General features: G+C 37.2%; 2 protein-coding genes across 7 annotated transcripts in view; one reads left to right on the top strand and one right to left on the bottom strand.

Moving 5' to 3' along the window:
- Positions 1 to 17811, top strand: part of LOC309624567 (uncharacterized protein) — a 159919-nt gene that overhangs the window by 94842 nt on the left and 47266 nt on the right. The window contains exons 2-4 of one of the 2 annotated variants that reach the window (XM_082382815.1): positions 1408 to 1532; positions 10200 to 10315; positions 14770 to 14899. In XM_082382815.1, coding sequence (XP_082238941.1) covers positions 1408 to 1532; positions 10200 to 10315; positions 14770 to 14803 — 275 coding nt within the window. In that variant the 3' untranslated portion in view covers positions 14804 to 14899. Of the gene's footprint in view, positions 1 to 1407; positions 1533 to 10199; positions 10316 to 14769; positions 14900 to 17811 lie in introns of those variants that run through there. The other variant, XM_082382814.1, reaches the window with a different exon arrangement.
- Positions 1 to 17811, bottom strand: part of SPINK5 (serine peptidase inhibitor Kazal type 5) — a 74746-nt gene that overhangs the window by 15479 nt on the left and 41456 nt on the right. For 3 of the 5 annotated variants that reach the window (XR_014241996.1, XR_014241998.1, XM_082382673.1), the window contains exons 17-26: positions 14820 to 14947; positions 14106 to 14166; positions 11636 to 11763; positions 9966 to 10062; positions 8368 to 8495; positions 5241 to 5313; positions 4211 to 4338; positions 3979 to 4057; positions 1729 to 1856; positions 862 to 934 (exon numbers count right to left, since the gene is read on the bottom strand). Coding sequence is in view for 2 of the 5 variants with exons in the window: in XM_082382673.1 (XP_082238799.1) it covers positions 862 to 934; positions 1729 to 1856; positions 3979 to 4057; positions 4211 to 4338; positions 5241 to 5313; positions 8368 to 8495; positions 9966 to 10062; positions 11636 to 11763; positions 14106 to 14166; positions 14820 to 14947 (1023 nt within the window). In the remaining 3 variants the exon portion in view is untranslated. The remainder of the gene's footprint in view (positions 1 to 861; positions 935 to 1728; positions 1857 to 3978; positions 4058 to 4210; positions 4339 to 5240; positions 5314 to 8367; positions 8496 to 9965; positions 10063 to 11635; positions 11764 to 14105; positions 14167 to 14819; positions 14948 to 17811) is intronic. The other 2 variants (XR_014241997.1, XM_082382674.1) reach the window with 1 other exon arrangement.

The raw sequence follows: 17811 nt of genomic DNA, 5'->3' as shown, positions 1-17811 counted from the left end.
TGGGCATGGTTTTTTCCCTTCTTGGATTGGTGGTTTTCTCAAACTTGGTTTTAGGAAGTCCTCTCTTGGCTCTAGTCTCAAACTCACTACACTTATCCCGGCAATGGAGGCCAAGATACGCCCAGACTGTCTAAACTTTCCATCCTCCGAACCTCTCTGCACTGGTCCTGGAAATGTAAGGAAACACAAAACAACACTTGATAGACCTCCTCGTCTCCCTTGCCCTTTCCATCAATCCTTCCTTTCCCCCATTTTCCACATGAGATATACTCTTGACCAAAGGACAATCCCACAGGAATCTAACTCTACAAATGTGATTATCACGGTTAAAGGACTGATTGAAGATGTCTTCTTTGTGATCTTGAAAAGCAAATAGAAAAGGCAGCATCATGCATACATGCTGTTGATTCACTGTTGCTCAGAAAACCATCTGGAGAAAACAGGGAAAAGACAACAAGGAGAGACACTAAAGGGGAGACTTTGAGACTAGTTTATTTGACCTGAATTGTTAAAGTCAACGTCAACAAGCGACATGAAGCCTCATTTCACATTTAAAGTGTCAGACATAAGCATGCGGATGAGGTGGTAAAGAATTTTACCCACTATCTTTCAATCCACATTTCTCCCAAACAGGAGAGACTAAAGCAATAATTGATACATACTGCAGGAGAGTTCTCTATAAAATTGAGAAAAACATTAAACCTCAAAGCCAGAAGATAAATCTTATAACCCAAAGTGACAATATTGATAAAAATCAATTTTCTTTGAAGCAGAAGATTAGCAACTTTATTATCCAAAAAGTGGAGAAGAATCTGAGGATGAAGATGAAAACAGTTATTTTTGTGTTTTTTAAGAAATAACCTTTACATCATTTGAGGGCTTGACACTTGATTTTTCTTCTTTATTCTTTTCTCTTTCACTAGCTTCTTGCTCACTGCAGAATTAAAAAAAAAGGATAGGGTAGTTTTTCCAGAGTTATTATTGAATTTTTTTAACCAAGTATTTCTCCAATTCTAAACATTAGAATATCTAACACTGTTTTCTCATATCTAAAAAATATCTAAGATAGTTTTTTAACTAATGAGGTCTGATCGTTGGAATTTTCATAATACATTTGTGACAATGCTATCAACTTTCATAAATCCAGTTACTATACCATCATCCAGAATGATATAAATCTAAAAGGCCATTACTTTTCTTCCTTAATAGGATGTATTTATGACTCTCATAGAGAGAGTTGCTTCATTTCCCTTTTTATTTTGTTATTGAATTTTAATGAAACTCTCCTGTATTGATTGTTCTTTACATAGTTATCATGCTTTAAAGTTTATAAACATTTAAAAAATATTATCTCCTTGAATCACTACAAAAACTATATTGTGTAGTTATTCTTCTCTTTATGTACAGGAGGAACCGAGGCTCTGCAAAGTGAACTGGCCTGCCCCATGGTACTTATCCGATATACTTCCTCTTTGAAGGTCAATGATGTTGGCATGATACAACAAGGTATTCTCCTATCCCAGATGCCCCAGGTATGATTATGCTCATAATAATCAAAATATAAATTTCTTATGGAAGTGCTTTGGAAACTTACTGTCCTCTTCTAAAATGAGGAGCTATTATTATATTTTTAATGTGTGATGCTAAGCGCCTTAAGTTTTAAATTAAGAGGAACTATTTTCTGACCGTCACAACATATCAAACTGATCCATAAACCTCTTCACTTACAAGATGCTCTGACACATAGCACACTTGTTGATGTGCATCTTGCCATATGGATCTTGAACCGGGTCGATTTTTCTGTTGCAGATAAGCTTTCCGTCTCTCACCATGTTCCAGAATTCACGACACTGATCCTGCCAATGGGAACAAAAAAAAAAAGATGTTATTATGATAGTCTGATCTTTATAACTGAAAACATGATTGATTGGTTGTATGTAAACTGGTAACGCTTGAGGCGGAAAATAAAAATCTAGAGAAAATAAAATTTTAGAGATGGAAAGTGTTTTAAAGGCACTGTATTCAATATCTGCTTAAGAAGTTTGAATCCTCTCCATAACAGCCCTCTCAAATAATTGACTGCCCCAGTGGAATTTCACTGCCACCTAAAGCAGCCCATGCCATTTTTATACAGTATGCATTAGGCTAAACCCTAAACCTGTCTTCCTGCACCTCTACTCATTACTCCACACATAAAAAGCCCCGGAATGCACTGAAAGATGCTCTTTTGGCAAGACATATAAACATGTAAAGTTTTAGCTTTGTTCCTCAAGAACAAAAAATTTTTTAAATTGTTTCATCAAATCTGTATTATATTCCAGGCACTTTGTTGTGTGCTCTAATGGATTTCCTTTGGTTGTCATTAAAAAACCTATAAGATAAACACTCATTATGCCCATTTTACAGATAAGAAAAATAAGGCTCAGAGAGATTAAGTAATTAAAATCAGTGTTGGAACTGTGGTCAGAAACCTGCTAACAACCAGGCTATACTTCTTGCCTTCTTTGCCTTTACAGGGCAGAGAATAAGACTCCTAATACATCTATAAGAACATGAAGCTGCCTTTTTCACTCATTAACAAATAAGAACCTTAAAAAGAAGGCAATGGAATGGGCCCACAGGATTTGACCTCTGCTGAAATTTTTGGACATCCATAGAAGTTTGTCTTAAACTTTTTTTAAGCCCAAGGAGCCATAGTAGAGATATGGGAAGATTACCTTAAAAAATACTGCCAGTAACCTAGATTGAAGTTATCCTTCTTACTTTCAATTGTGGTACCCATGAACAACTCCAGACCTACTTTTATCTGTAGCATTTTAACAATTCTCTGGAATTGAATACCTCATCAACATGAAATGTCTCATAGCCATCATTTTTAAAAGTTACTAGAATATATTTTCCTCCTTCCGGTACCCAATATACCACATACATCTATGTTTATGATAGCACCCATCTGCCTGTGTTGCAGCCTTTGCTCTTTGGGTGCAAATCTCTGGCTCTTCTATTTGTTATCTTTGTGTAGTTAACTCCTCTGAGTTTTTCTCAACTGTAAAATTGGAACAATACCATCTACTGCATAAATTTGGGGCAGGTTTAAATATGATGGTGCATGTGCTTTGTAAAGCTTATTTTACTTTGCATATGTAGATAAGACCATAGTTTTCTTTTTACCACATGCACAAAAAGTATCTGGATATTTTCTATACATACATATATACAGAGTATTTCTTCTTGTTTGAAATTCCTAAAATAGATATTTTAAAACTTGAAAAAAAATGATCAATATTAGAAATAGAATAGATGTCCAGTAGAGATCATTTGAAGTTGTACAATAAAGTCTTTTCTCAAAGCCATTCATCTACCAAAATGCATAATTCCCAACATATTTTTCAAAAATGAACATTACTATTAATGTTTCATTTTGTGTAGTCAGTATAGAACTAATGGAAAGTTGCCTCATTAATGGGAAAACTTTCCTGGGGAAATTTCACTATTTCACTTTTCTAATTGAAGTCCATAGATGGATTAGAAGAGATTGTGCTGTGTCATATCCTATGTGCTGCTGTTGTAAAGCACTGAACCTTATTTTTAAAACCCCAAATTGAATACAAGATGGCACTAGAATGCCAAGTCAAGAATTTATAATCTGGAGCTCCAAGCTTTTGATACTTTTTTTTCTTTTTTGTAATTTTGGCATCTATTTGCTTAATTGTTTTAAAACTTCAGAAAAACAAATCCACTTGATAATAACAATAATTTGACAGCACGTTCCTGCAAATGTGTGGTAATTGCATCAGAGTTGCTCTTAGGGCATTGAATTCCATGCTGTTTCTTTGAAGTTCTGGCCATGTCTTTCTTGTTTATCATTATATCCACAACGACTGGGACAGAGTAGGCATTCCATAAGTATTTGTTGAATGAATCAGTCTTGCAACCAATCATCCAAATTTAAGTATAAGCACATCTAACATATATTACCTCTTTTCCATTGTTCTTTTCGGCTGTGTTTCTCACGTAGACCTGCGCTTTCGTTTTTCTTTCGGCTGCTTCCCTTCCCCTTGAAGAAAAAAATGAGAAGAAACGTTTCAACTAAAGTGAACAAACACCTCAGGTGTGCTTTAAAAATAACCGTCATTTTCTCAGGCTGATGAGAAATGATTATTTCCTTTAAGACTCACAATTAAAGGCCCATTTTTGAAAAATAACTCACAGTTTTTCCTTACACATAGCACACTTGTTGCTATATGTCTTGCCATCTGGACCCTGGACAGGGTCACTTTCTCGGGTGCAAGTAAGTTGTCCATTTTTCATTTGACTTCTAAACTCATCACATATATCCTGAAAAGAAGGAAAGATTAAATTGGAAATGGCTATTTTCACATAGTATATGACTGAGCTTGAAAACTGGAAGATTTTGACTCAGGAGTTGGGCAACCACTTAACCTTGCTGTGGGAGGCTCTACAACGGACCACAAAGGTGTCCAAGTTATAATTCCTGGAACCTGAAAATATGTAGCCTCACATGGCAAGCAGGAATTAAAGTTGAAGATGGAATTCAGGTTGCTAACCAGGTGACCTTAGAATGGAGAGATTATCCTGGATTATCTGGGTGGGCCCAGTGTAATCACAAAGATTCCTATGAGTGAAATAGGAAGGCAGGAAAATCAGTGTCAGAATGATGCAGCTTAAAAAAAAAATCAACTGGCTTCTGCTGATTTTAAAGATGGCCACAAGCCAAGGAATGCAGGCACTTCTAGAAATTTTTAAAAAAGGCAAAGAAATAGATCTTCCCCAGAACCTCCAAAAAGGAAAGCAGCCCTACTGACACCTTGGCTGTAACACAGTGAGACCCATTTAGGATTTCTGAACTCCAGAAATGTATGATGATGAATTTGGGTTGCTTTACCACTGTTGGTAGTAATTTGTTACAACAGCCGAACCTCATTTTCCCCATCTATAAAATGAGGTTGAAAAAAACTTAGTTGACCAGGCTATGGAGATACTTAAATAAACTACTATTTATAAAACTGTTTTATAAAGTGTTAGACCGAAAGATTTCCATTTGCTGTTAAATTTCTACACTGAAAAAGTTATCAGGGATATTCCCATTAATGATGACTTCTGATGTTCTAAGGGCAATATCTTGACTGGCAACATTGACACCCTCTTTCCACATTTTTGATAGTTAAGTAACGACTTACAGAAAGACCATTCTTGCCAAAACCTAGTTAATGATTCACCTTTCCTAATGCTGATTCATTCCCATTTGATCTGTAGCCAGAAGTCTTATTTTTTTCCTCTGCTTCTCTTTGCCTGGAGAAGAAAAGAGTCAGTAGTCATCTTGCAGACACATACTCAGATTTGGAAGGGGCCTTAGAGTTTATGTATACTAAACCACCTCCTTCACAGAGAACCTCTCTGCACCTCTCACAGATGGACGGTGACTTTGGTTATTAAGAAGCTCCCTCATTACAAGGTAGATATTCTAGGCAGATCAAGTCAAGTTAATCTCAGAGTTTCCTTTATTTGTATCCAAATTAATCTGCCTATAGCTTTCATCCTTTAGTCTTACTTCACATTCTCAGGAAAACACAGAGCAAGCCTGCTGAATCCATTACCTCTTCCTGATATTAATCCTTTAGATATCTAAAGGCAAGTTTCAGGTCTCCAAGTCTGGCTTCCTCAGTTCTTTCACCTTTTTATCATAAGTTGTGGTTTTAATTCCTTACCAATTCACCATTCTTATTCCTCCATTTGTAGGTCAATCTATTATAGTACCATTTCAATTCATTATAATATCATTGGAGCCCAAGATAGAAAGAAGACAAGTGATATAGGAAGTACCTTAGGATCATGGTTTTTTGGGGTTTTTTTTTTAACCTTTCACCTTTCTGATAAAATATTTATGCCAGTGGTTCCTAAGTTTTCATGTACATTAAGAATCACCTATGAGATTTTAAAAATCAGATTCACTGTCAATCCCAACAATTTTACTGACAAGATCTACATTGGGATTCAGTAACCTGATTTTTAACAAGCAAGCCAGGTGATTCTGATGCAGTTGGCGCAAGATACAAATACTGCAGAACTCTAGTACACGTATTTCTCCTTCAAAGTTTCATTTGGCTTTATGCTTAAAAAAACGTGTATGAATGTATATAACAAGAATATGTGTGTGTGTGTGTGTATTTTAGGGAGCTCCCTTTTCATATATAAGAAATAGGGAAGTGGTAGTAAATGTATCCTGAAGATTCAAACAAATATAAAGTCATGAAATTTTAATCAAATACTAGGAAAAAGAGACCACCTATAATGATTCAGTCTGGTGGAATTCAATTTACAATCACAGCTCTGCTCAAAAATCTCCAGTGGCTTCTGATCACACATAGAATAAAATCCAATGTCCTCCTCTTGGCCTAAAAAAGCCTTATATGATCTTTCCAAATTAATTTCTGCAATTTTCCACGCAGTAATCTTGAGACATAATGACCTCCTCTCTCTTTCCTGAGCTTGAGAATTTCATATATATCTTCAGAAACTTGCATTGGCTCCTGCTCTGCCTGAAACTTTCTTCCTTCAGATGGCCAGCTGGCTCATTTCACTCCCTTTTTCAGGCCTCCCTTACCTGTCAGACTTTCCCCAAACACCATAAAGTAGCACCTCCAATCCCTTTCTGTTGCCTTACTCTGCTTTATTTATCTTATCAACACCTGGTCTTGTTATGTAGCTTTTTACTTCTTTGTTTATAATCTGTCTTTCCTATATTATAGTTCCATATGGCAGGAATTTTGTCTTGTTCACTTGAAGAGCACCTGTCCGTGAAGAGTGCCTATTATATAGTAGGCAGTCAAAAACCATTTATTGTCAGATGAATGGGTTCCAAAGATTGTAAAATTATTCGATTTATGTTGTTAAATACTTTGTTATGTTGTTAAATATTTTGTTACCTGGAGTACCAGGTAAGTATCTTATAACACAGATGACATGGATTGTATCAGCAAAGTTTTATCTTAATAACTGTTTGCATCTGAGAATCATCATTTGTTCCTTCACAAAATTACCCACTATTAATATGTGATGCAGAAAGAAACAGTCATATGTGAAGAGCTATCTCAATTATGTACATCATACCTACAAAGTATGAGGTGTGCAAAGGGGCAACATAGGGTAGTGTAAGAGATCATAATAGTCATTATTTTATTGCTATTAATGGTGACACCTGTTATTTGCTGAACACTAATGACAGTGCTAATAGTGACCATTCACATTTTTTGTGCACCTACTTTGTGCTAGGCACTGTGCTAAGAGTTTTACATAGTTTTTCTCATTTAACTTTCAAAAGAAACATCATGTGGCTACTATGATTATGGCTGCCCCACCCCCACTGTAAATGTGAGCAGATTAAAGCCTAGGGAAGTGAAATAACCTGTCCAAGAACACGGAGCTGAAATAACCATATGATGCTAATACCCTAGCACTGCCCCATTCTGCCACCCTGCTTCTATTAAAGAATTTTATAACATGGAATAAATACTAGGCTGGTATTCAGAAGAACTGGATTCTAGTTTCAGCTCTGAAGCCACTCCCCCATGAGACCTTGTACTTAAAAAAAAAAAATTCAGTTTTTCTCATCTGTAAAATGCAGCATTTGGAATAACTAGATTTTATCACATGGCCTATAGTACCACAATCACAAGACTGTGATTTTTTTTCAAGGAGAAAAAAAATGTGTGTGGAGAAGCATTAAGTGCTTATTAAATGCATATCAATTAAATACCATAATTAATAGCACTGAGATATATGCATCAAATTTTAGAGCTATAAGTACCCATCAAGGTTACCTAGAAAACTACCTCAATATACAGATGGGACCAATAGTGGTTATGTTACTTGCTGCAATAACACAAATCAAGAGTGGCTGAGTTGGATCATTAAGCACTCCAATCAGTACCATTCACCAAAAGAAAATAAATAGAAGGAACAAACCCTGGATTGTGCAATAAATGTGTCCCATACATATGACAAGAAGCAACCCTCTTAAACTATGTTGGTTAACTATTCCAAATGACCATTGCAAACCCTCCTTAGGATTTAGGCATGATGTATTCTAAAGAGCAATTATCTACCATGATGACACTTACAGTTCACAGAATTATGATAGAAAATAGAGTAGGAATCAGCCACTGATTAGCTGCCCTTACTAGGGCTCATTGTTCCTTAGGGGATGCAAGAGAAAGAGATAATATTTGAGAATTAACAAAAAGGGTAGTTTTCACGAAAGGAGCTATAGGCAAATGAGAAATAACCATTAATTCAGGAGGAATATGTGGCTATCTTTTAGACATGCAGGTTGAGAAAATTACTTACAGTTTCTCTTTACACATGGTACACTTATTGTTGTAGGGTTTGCCATTTTCATCGCGTACAGGATCACGCTCCCGAGTACAGCTGAGTTTTCCATTTTTCATTTGTTCCCAATACTCAGCACATTGGTCCTGAAAGGGAAGAAGAGAGCAGGCCTCTTGGATGACTTGGTCTGTTGTATTGTTATTAAGTTTGTTAAATAATTTGAGTAAGAAGTTCTTGTCTATGTCCTCTTATAAGGCATGCAATTTCTAGGATTGCTGTCTACCGAAGAGGAGGGGCTGGAATCATCCATATTCTGAGACATCAGTCGTCATGGGTAATGTTGCTTTTAAGGTTCTACAAAGGGAAATTATAAAGCTGGTTGGGACTTAATCGCACAAATCAAGGGTAAGCAAACTGTAGCCTACGGGACTAATCTGTCCTGCTGTCTGTTCTTACATATGACGTTTTATATATAAAACTTGAAACACACCCTCACTCCTTCATTTAAATATTATTTATGGCTGCTTTCCCACAACAGTGGCTATTCAACAGAGTTGAATAGTTGCAACAGAGACCGTGTGACCCGCAATGCCTAAAATATTTGCTATCTGGCCTTTTACAGGAAAAAAAAAAAAATTTGCTGACCTCTGATGTAGATAGAAGGGAGAAAGAAGTGCTGGGAGAAAGCACAGAATCATGCAAAATGCCAAGGAAGACAGGCTTGAGCAAATTATGAAGATAGAAAAAGGGTCTTAACAAGTCTATCATTTGAGAGTGAGAACTCAGCTTCCTACAGGAGAAAATATGGAAAAACAGAAAAGCCAAAATTTATCAAAGGCAGATATTGGGGCCTGTGTCAGATCTGGAGGCAAAGAGATGGTCTTGATATCCCCAGGTCATAAGAATAGAAATAAGGTGGCTGTGATCTCAGGCAGTTGTGTTCACATGCCTGAGGAGTGGGCTTACATGCAACATTGTCATGCTGACACTTAAAAAAGAAGTCTCAGGAAATGTGCTAAACACTTGCCTAAATTATTTTATTGTATCCCTATAAGAGTACTGCTAAGTAAGAGAGACTAGAGTTGAGAGAGATGAAGTGATTTATTCAGTGCTTTGCAAGTCCAAGTGGCATGGGTAGGATGATACCTCAAACTACCTGACTCGAAAACCTGTGCTCTTTCACCATATTATCCTGCCTGGGAACAATAGAAAATATACCTCCAAAAAGCGGCTCCATTCAGGGAAAGAGAGAATAATGAAAGGAAATGAAGAGCACGTGATGCTGATGTGGAACATCTCCACATTTATACCACTTACTCTCCTAGGATCATTTATTGGCCTGAAAGCTAGATGATATACAGAGGAGTCAAGAGACTGGGATCTGGTATTCATGTTAATTATTTCCAAGTTTAAAGAAGTCAAAGTGAGCCCTAGAGAAACTAAAAATTGCTCAGATATTACTCTACAGTCTTAAGGGGAAAATCCCCTGTCCTTCCAAGGATGCTTTCCAACTCAGCACTACATACATTCGTAGCCTTTGACCATAGGGTCTGCCGGGGTCCCAGTGCCATTGAGTTGAGCCCACTCTGGTTGTGGAAATTAGAGGCTGCTCTCACCTGAGCTTTCCCTTTTGCGAAATGTTTGGAACCATGCTCTGCAGTGTTTCTCTGATGTTTCTTTTCTTTTCTCTTTCTTTCTTCATCTTCTTTCTGGCTGGAAATTGGAAAGTGGGAGGTAGGGAATAATAGATTACAGAGAGTGGAATGCATTTCTGTGAGTTTCTCATCATATGACCAAATTAGATTTGTATGGAATTCACCAGCATTTATTGAACACCTATTACACTGCAGGCCCTCTTCTTTGAAAATATCAATAGAAAGATGAATTATGTCGCATCCTTTTGCCTGGAAGAGCTCTCATTGCAGGAGAAGAAAACCAGCGTTTACATAACCTCAAGCAAGACTAGGTGAGCAATTAATTAGCATTTTGTAAATGCTCATGTGCACCTCCAGCTGGATTTCTCTCAAATACCTCATGTTCAAAAGGTCCCAAAATAATTATCTTCTCTGCCAAATGTGTTCTTCCTCCTGGATTCTCTTTCACAAAGAACAAAACATTGGAGCCATCCCTAACTGCTCCCTCTCCTTCAGCTCACATAGCTGTTGCCACAGGACACCGGTTTCACTCTCACAGTGTCTCCTGTGTTGACCCACTCACCTTCTATTCTTGCTCCCTTGCTCTAGTTACCTCTCACTGGATTACTGTAATCCCCTACTACCACCAGCGGTATTCTGAATTTTAGTCCCTTCCTCTTTTCTCCTTTTTACTGCTGACATATGAATCTTCCAAAAGGAACCATATTTACGCCACTTACTCTCCTAGCTGAAAAATTTTAGCAGCTTGCCACTGTATATAGAATTGACTTCAAAATCCATGATCTGGCATTCAAAGTTGGTGAAGTGGGTAAGCTCTAACTAAACTAAAATGACTTGCTCTCTTTATGTACATACTACAGTTTCTTTAATTTTAGATTTTATCTGTGCTGTTGCTTCTTCCTCTCATTCCTTCCCATACTGTTCACATATGATCCAAATTACCAGATCTAGTTCTATTCTTCCTTAAAACTTTCTATTAATGCTCCCTTTCCTAAACTACCATAGCACATTGTATATATCATTTTTCATTTGGCAAGTCCTCCTTTGTGTTATATTAATTTATGCCCATGTCTAAACCTTACTGAACTATATGATTTTTGGTAATACTGTTTCATTCAACTTTGTATAACCAACCGTTATACACATTATACATTGTAGATGTTCAGCAAATGACTATTAATGACAAATATTTTAGGTGTACTTCCAAACTTTGTGTAAAGCTATTTTTAATTTCCTAAAAGTGAGATTTTTTTTTTCAAAAATGCAGGTAGAGGCATTAGATTGATAGTAAAATCTGTGTATGTTCTTCCCGATGGGGATTACAAGATAATCCAGAAAAGGGATCCACCTGACAGCAAAGGACTTAGGATTTTATCAAGAAAGATGGTGTGATCATTGTGAGGTGCTACCCCAGAACTAATGGAGAATGTAGTGTAATAACTTAGTCATCTATTGCCTATTTCTAGAATTGTGAATCTTAGCCTCTGTAAAGATTCACCTCAAAATGCTTTACAGATCATCATTTGTCACTTTTACATGTAAGGAAAGGACAAACACAATCTATATTATCTTCCCAGCTCTTTGCCTCCCGGCTCTGCCACCCACAGCATGGGCTTCATCTGTGCACTCACAGGACTTCTTTGCACATGGAGCACTTGTTGCCATGGGTCTTGCCATCTGGGCCACGCACAGGATCATTTTCTCGAGTGCAGAAAAGACTTCCATTTTTCAGAAGGCTCCGAAATTCACTGCATGTATCCTAAAAGGAGGAGAAAAGGCAAGAGCTTGGGTATTTTCTTGGAAATTACTTTGTTGGGTCCCTACTAAGTGCTTCCTGGAAAAAAAAAAAGAAAATGACCTATGAATGTTTCTTTCTGGCAGTTGTTTTGTTCAATTCCTAGTAAGCACACAGGACTTAAAAAGAGGTTTCTGTTTCTTTTTCCTTGAGGTACAGCCTCCAAATCCAGACTGAACCTGTAGTCACACACAAGCAAGAACCTCTTAATAAACTGGGTTCTCTGCAGACTGGTCACAGTCCTTAGTCAAGATTTTATTGTCCCTCTCTGTTATATTATAACGCAATAAAAACACTGTACATGGCATAGAATTTTAAAGAATTAAGGTTTAGGTAGAACTTTGAAGTTCACCTGGTGCAACCATCTGTACTATGTCTCAATCCCCTTTATGTCATGCCTGCCAAGAAGTGGTCTAATTTGCACTGGAACACCTGCAGTGATGAGTTCGTTACCCTCCAGATAGTTCATTCCAAAATTTCTTAGATCATTCCCACAGATTAGCCATAGTGCTACTTTGGGAGGATCTTGGAAAATATCTCTAATCAATCCTATAGGATCCTTATTCTTAGAGTTTTATTTTTCTAAGATGTCACTGCATAGGATGAATACGTTCTTTCAAACCAGTAAGCAAAGTCAACATATTTTACTTCCCTCAGAAAAACTGAGGATATTTTTCTTCTTGCGCACAGAGAGTTCTTCAAATATTTGGAGAAAGCTTTCTTGTCCTTCTCCATAGCTCCCTATGTTCTTTTCCAAGAGCAAAGCATCCCCAGATACTTCAGTCATTCTGTTCCAATCTGTTTCAGTCATTTGCACCATTTTGCATTCTTAATTCTTCCCCTTTCCTAAAGAATTTAACATAATATTCCAGGTATGTCCAGACAAGCCCAATATGTTGACAGCTATATAATATCATTAGTTAGAATTCCAGTCTGTCACCAAGAGACCTTGGATGAAGGGGTCTTGCCTCTCTGTGCCTCAGTTACCTCTTCTATAAAATGGAAATAATGATAGTATCTATTCCACACAGTTAAAATAATAATGGCCAATATGTATTAAGTATTCAATATATGTGCTGAATTGTTATGAGAATAATGTGAAATAATATATATCTACTATATCTACAATGACTGACATCTAGGAAGTACTCAGTAAATTTTAGCTTCAGAGTTATGAGGAATTGAGATAGAATAAGCAAATCACTTAAGATCATATAATTAATTACTGGTGGCAAGTAAGATTAAATTTGTGTTTTTTTCTGTATTTTTTAGTTCAAGTCAAAACTCAGTGAGGACAAGAGTGAGTTTTTTCCTAGCTTTCCTTCAAGGTTCACTGCCTGATTCCCTAACTGGTCATATTTAGCAAAAGAAATATGATATGAGAGGATAGTTTATGGGTAGTAGCTAATGTGAAATCAGAAATTATCTGATACTGAAGAATATTTTCTTATTGATGTTGAAAAGGGAAGCATATGAGCTACTCATTTATTTTTAAATTCAGGCTCACAATTGTGGGAAAAATAACTGTAAACAAACCAATCATACAGAATTCCAAGTGATACTTCATTAGAGATTATTTTTAATGTCAATAGTTTTTGATGGGGGCAAGGAAATATCCACAAACCTGGAAAAATCTACCTGGAGTCAGTCATTTTGAAACCAAGAAAATATTATTGGGGAAAGTTGCTCTTCTATTTTTTTGCCAACTGCTGACACCAGAGATAATTAAAGTTAAAGCAAGGAACACACCTAGTTTGACCAAATGTGCTCATCCAAAGCTACATAGTGTGTTAGGAATAATGCTAGATTTGGTGTCAGGAAGTCTAAGTTTGAATTCTGTTGTTCCTGTTTTGCAACTGTGAGAACTTTGAAAAAATATGAAGATTCTGATACCAATAGTCTCACTACCTTTGTAAGCAAGTTCTTCCTCCTCCTGGATTTTAAATCTTCATTTAAAAATAGGGCATGGAGTAAATCAGAGGTTTGCAAACTTTGGCCCGTGAGCAAAATCTGGCCTAGCACCTTTTTTGTGTAAGTAAAGTTTCATTGGAACACAGCCATGCCCATGCATCTGCATATCATCCATGGCTGTTTTAGAGCTACAATAGCAGAGTTGAGTAGTTGTGACAGAGACTGAATGGTCACAACCTAAAATATCTACTGTCTGGCCCTTTAAGAAAATTTTATCAACCCCTGGACTAACTAAACCTTGAGTTCTCTCACATAGGCCTTCAGTGAATCCATGAATTATTTTTAAAGAGAAACTGAAAAACCGCATTGTGGTACGACGCTTCCAAGATAACTACCTTTTCAGCTTCTCTCTTAGCTCTTCTGGATTCAGCTTCTTTTTCTTTTGCTTCTTGCTGGCTGTAAGAGAAAGGCAGGGGGGACAATCATTCCTAGTACCCAATACATATTATCCTAAAGGGGAATCTCTCTTGATAGATATATTCCATTACATCTACACCTATACCAACTTAGCTTGGGAGTAGAAAGGTAAATGTACACCTCTCCATATTGTTCTTCTTGTTTTTAGTGTTGCTTAAAGAATAAGACACATACGCCATGGCCAACCAGTAAATAAATTTTCACTACTCTGTTTCTTTTGGAAAACAAAGATATCGGCCTTCTCCTCAGAAAGCAACTAGGATACTTAAAAAAAATGACTAAATATTAGCAAATTTTTAATTTGCCAGCACCCAGTGATTACGTCTTTGGATTATTCATGACAGTACGTATGCAGAGAACAAAAATTCCAATCCTTATATGCCATTATCTCTGGAGGAGTTTCCTCTTAGCACTTGGTCCCCCCTTAATGGCAATCCAGGTACCTTTCAGAACACTGAGAACACTACAAAGAAATACACCAAGTATATGGCTTTGTAAGAGTAAATCCCCAAACTCAGTGCAAAGGTAGCCATCTGCCTCCTAGAAAAAAACCTTCAATATCATCTCTGTCGCCCACCACAGGCCTGTCTTCTCCGACACTCAGCAGGAGCAGTGACTGCAGCTCTACTCACAAGAAGGCCTCACACATGGAGCAGGTGTTGCCATGGATTTTCCCATCTGGGCCCTGGATGGGGTCATTCTCTCTGGTGCAGGGAAGATGTCCGTTCCTCACATAGTTACGGTATTCACTGCACAGCTCCTGCCAAGTGAGGGAGGGTTTAAGAATCAGGTAACTAAATATTGAAAGCTTCCTCCACATTACCCCTTTGAAAACTATGATATAATGTCCCAAACATAATGGATGCATCAAGAAGATGATGCAGAAGGTCAGTATTAGCCAAGACGCTTTTCAGAGGCCTAGGTCACACATTGTTTGGAATATAAGATTGCTGTCACTTATCTAATTATAAAACCTTCAATTTATTCGAATACTATTCTGGGCTAGGCACTGTGAGAGATACAAAAAAGAATGATTTATTGTCCCTTTTGTAAAGCAATTTGTGGTTGGCAGAATAATAGCTCCTGCCCACAAATTTGTCCAAGTCCTGATACCCAGAACCTGTGAATATATTGCAGGGCAGAGGGGACTTTGCAGATGTGATTAAGTTAAGGACCTAGAGATAGGGATATTATCCTGGATTATCCTAGTGTGCCCAATGAAATCAAAAGGGTCAGTCCTTAAAACTGGAAGAGAAAGACAGGAGAGAGGGAGATAATGACTACAGAAGAACAATTAGAGATGCAATGTTGTTGGCCTTGAAGACGATGGAAACAGTCCAGGAGCCAAGGAACATGAATGGCCTCTAGAAGCTAGAAAAAGCAGAGGCATTCATGGCAGAGTTCCTGGAAAATGAAGAAAATATGTTCTCAGAGTGGTTTCCTACCCTCCCTACACTTTTGTCTATTATGAAGAATAAGTAACGCAGAGTAGGAAGTAAAAAGAAAAGTGATTACATGTAGCAGTAAGTCAGTAAGCATTTAAAAGTCTTCTATCGGGGCTTCCCTGGTGGCGCAGTGGTTAAGAATCCACCTGCCAATGCAGGGGACACAGGTTCGAGCCCTGGACTGGGAAGATGCCACATACCACGGAGCAACTAAGCTCGTGCGCCACAACTACTGAGCCCACATGCCACGACTACTGAAGCCTGCACAACTAGAGCTTGTGCTCCACAACAAGAGAAGAGAAGCCACTGCAATGAGAAGCCCGCGCACCACAACGAAGAGTAGCCCCCCCACTCGCTGCAACCAGAGAAAGCCCGTGTGCAGCAACAAAGACCCAATGCAGCCCAAAATAAATAAATAAATAAATAAATTTTAAAAAATAAAAGGCTTCTATCACAGACTCAGAATTGGGATGTCACTATAGTGGATGTGTAAATATTTACCATCAACATTCTTTTGAGGGTACTTAAATATTGGTGCAGAAGAAGGCTGATAAAATTGGTGGAGACCAATATAAAATATATATGTTTATGATGTGTTGCACATCACTATCTATAAAGGCTAGGAAAGATCAAGGTGAGGAGATTCAACAGGCCTGAAAGGGGAAGCTTCCTGGAAAAACAGTATACATACAGGATAAACCCTAGGAAAAACACACCAAGGCACATATTAATCAAACTAACAAAAATTAAATTCAAAGAGAAAATATTAAAAACAGCAAGGGAAAAACAAAAAATAACATACAAAGGAATCCCCAGAAGGTTATCAGCTGATTTTGCAGCATAAACTCTGCAGGCCAGAACGGAGTGGCCAGATATACTTAAAGTGATGAAAGAGAAAAACCTACAACCAAGATTACTCTACCCAGCAAGGATCTCATTCAGATTTGACGGAGAAATCAAAAGCTTTTCAGACAAGCAAAAGCTAAGAGAATTCAGCACCACCAAACCAGCTTTACAACAAATGCTACAGAAACTTCTCTAGGTAGGAAACACAAAAGAAGAAAAAGACCCACAAAAACAAACCCAAAACAATTAAGAATATGGTAATAGGAACATACATATTGATAATAACCTTGAATGTAAATGGCTTAAATGCCCCAACCAAAAGACACAGACTAGCTGAATGGATACAAAAACAAGACCCATATATATGCTGTCTACAAGAGACCACTTCAGACCTAGGGACACACACAGACTGAAAGTGAAGGGGTGGAAAAAGATATTCCATGCAAATGGAAATCAAAAGAAAGCTGGAGTAGCAATACTCATATCAGATAAAATAGACTTTAAAATGAAGACTGTTCCAAGAGACAAGGAGGGACACTACATAACGATCAAAGGATCAATCCAAGAAGAAGATAGAACAATTACAAATGTTTATGCACCCAACATAGGAGCACCTCAATACATAAGGCAAATGCTAACAACCATGAAAAGAGAAATTGACAGTGACACAATAATAGTAGGGGGCTTTAATACCCCACTTACACCAATGGACAGATCATCCAAACAGAAAATAAATAAGGAAGCACAAACTTTAAATGACACAATAGACCAGATAGATTTAATTGATTTTTACGGAACATTCCACCCAAAAGTGGCAGAATACACTTTCTTTTCAAGTGCACACACAACATTCTCCAGGATAGATCACATCTTAGGTCACAAATCAAGCCTCAGAAAATTTAAGAAAATTGAAATGGTATCAAGCATCTTTTCTGACTACAATGTTATGAGATTGGAAATTAATTAAAGGAAAAAGACTGTAAAAACCACAAATACATGGAGGCTAAAAAGTGTGCTACTAAATAACCAAGAGATCACTGAAGAAATCAAAGAAGAAATTAAAAAATACATAGAAACAAATGACAAGGAAAACACGATGACCCAAAACCTATGGGACGCAGCAAAATCAGTTCCAAGAGGGAAGTTTATAGCATTCAATCTCACCTCAAGAAACAAGAAAAATCTTAAGTAAACAATCTAAACCTACACTTAAAACAACTAGAGAAAGAAGAACAAAGAAAACCCAAAGTCAGTAGAAGAAAAGAAATCGTAAAGATCAGAGCAGAAATAAATGAAATAGAAATGAAGAAAACAATAGGAAAAATCAATAAAA

Source organism: Balaenoptera borealis (genome assembly GCF_965194805.1).
Source record: "Balaenoptera borealis genome assembly, chromosome: 2".
Lineage (NCBI taxonomy): Eukaryota > Metazoa > Chordata > Mammalia > Artiodactyla > Balaenopteridae > Balaenoptera > Balaenoptera borealis.
The sequence above is the reverse complement of the archived record's forward strand: the minus strand, read 5'-3'. Positions and strand labels throughout refer to the sequence as shown.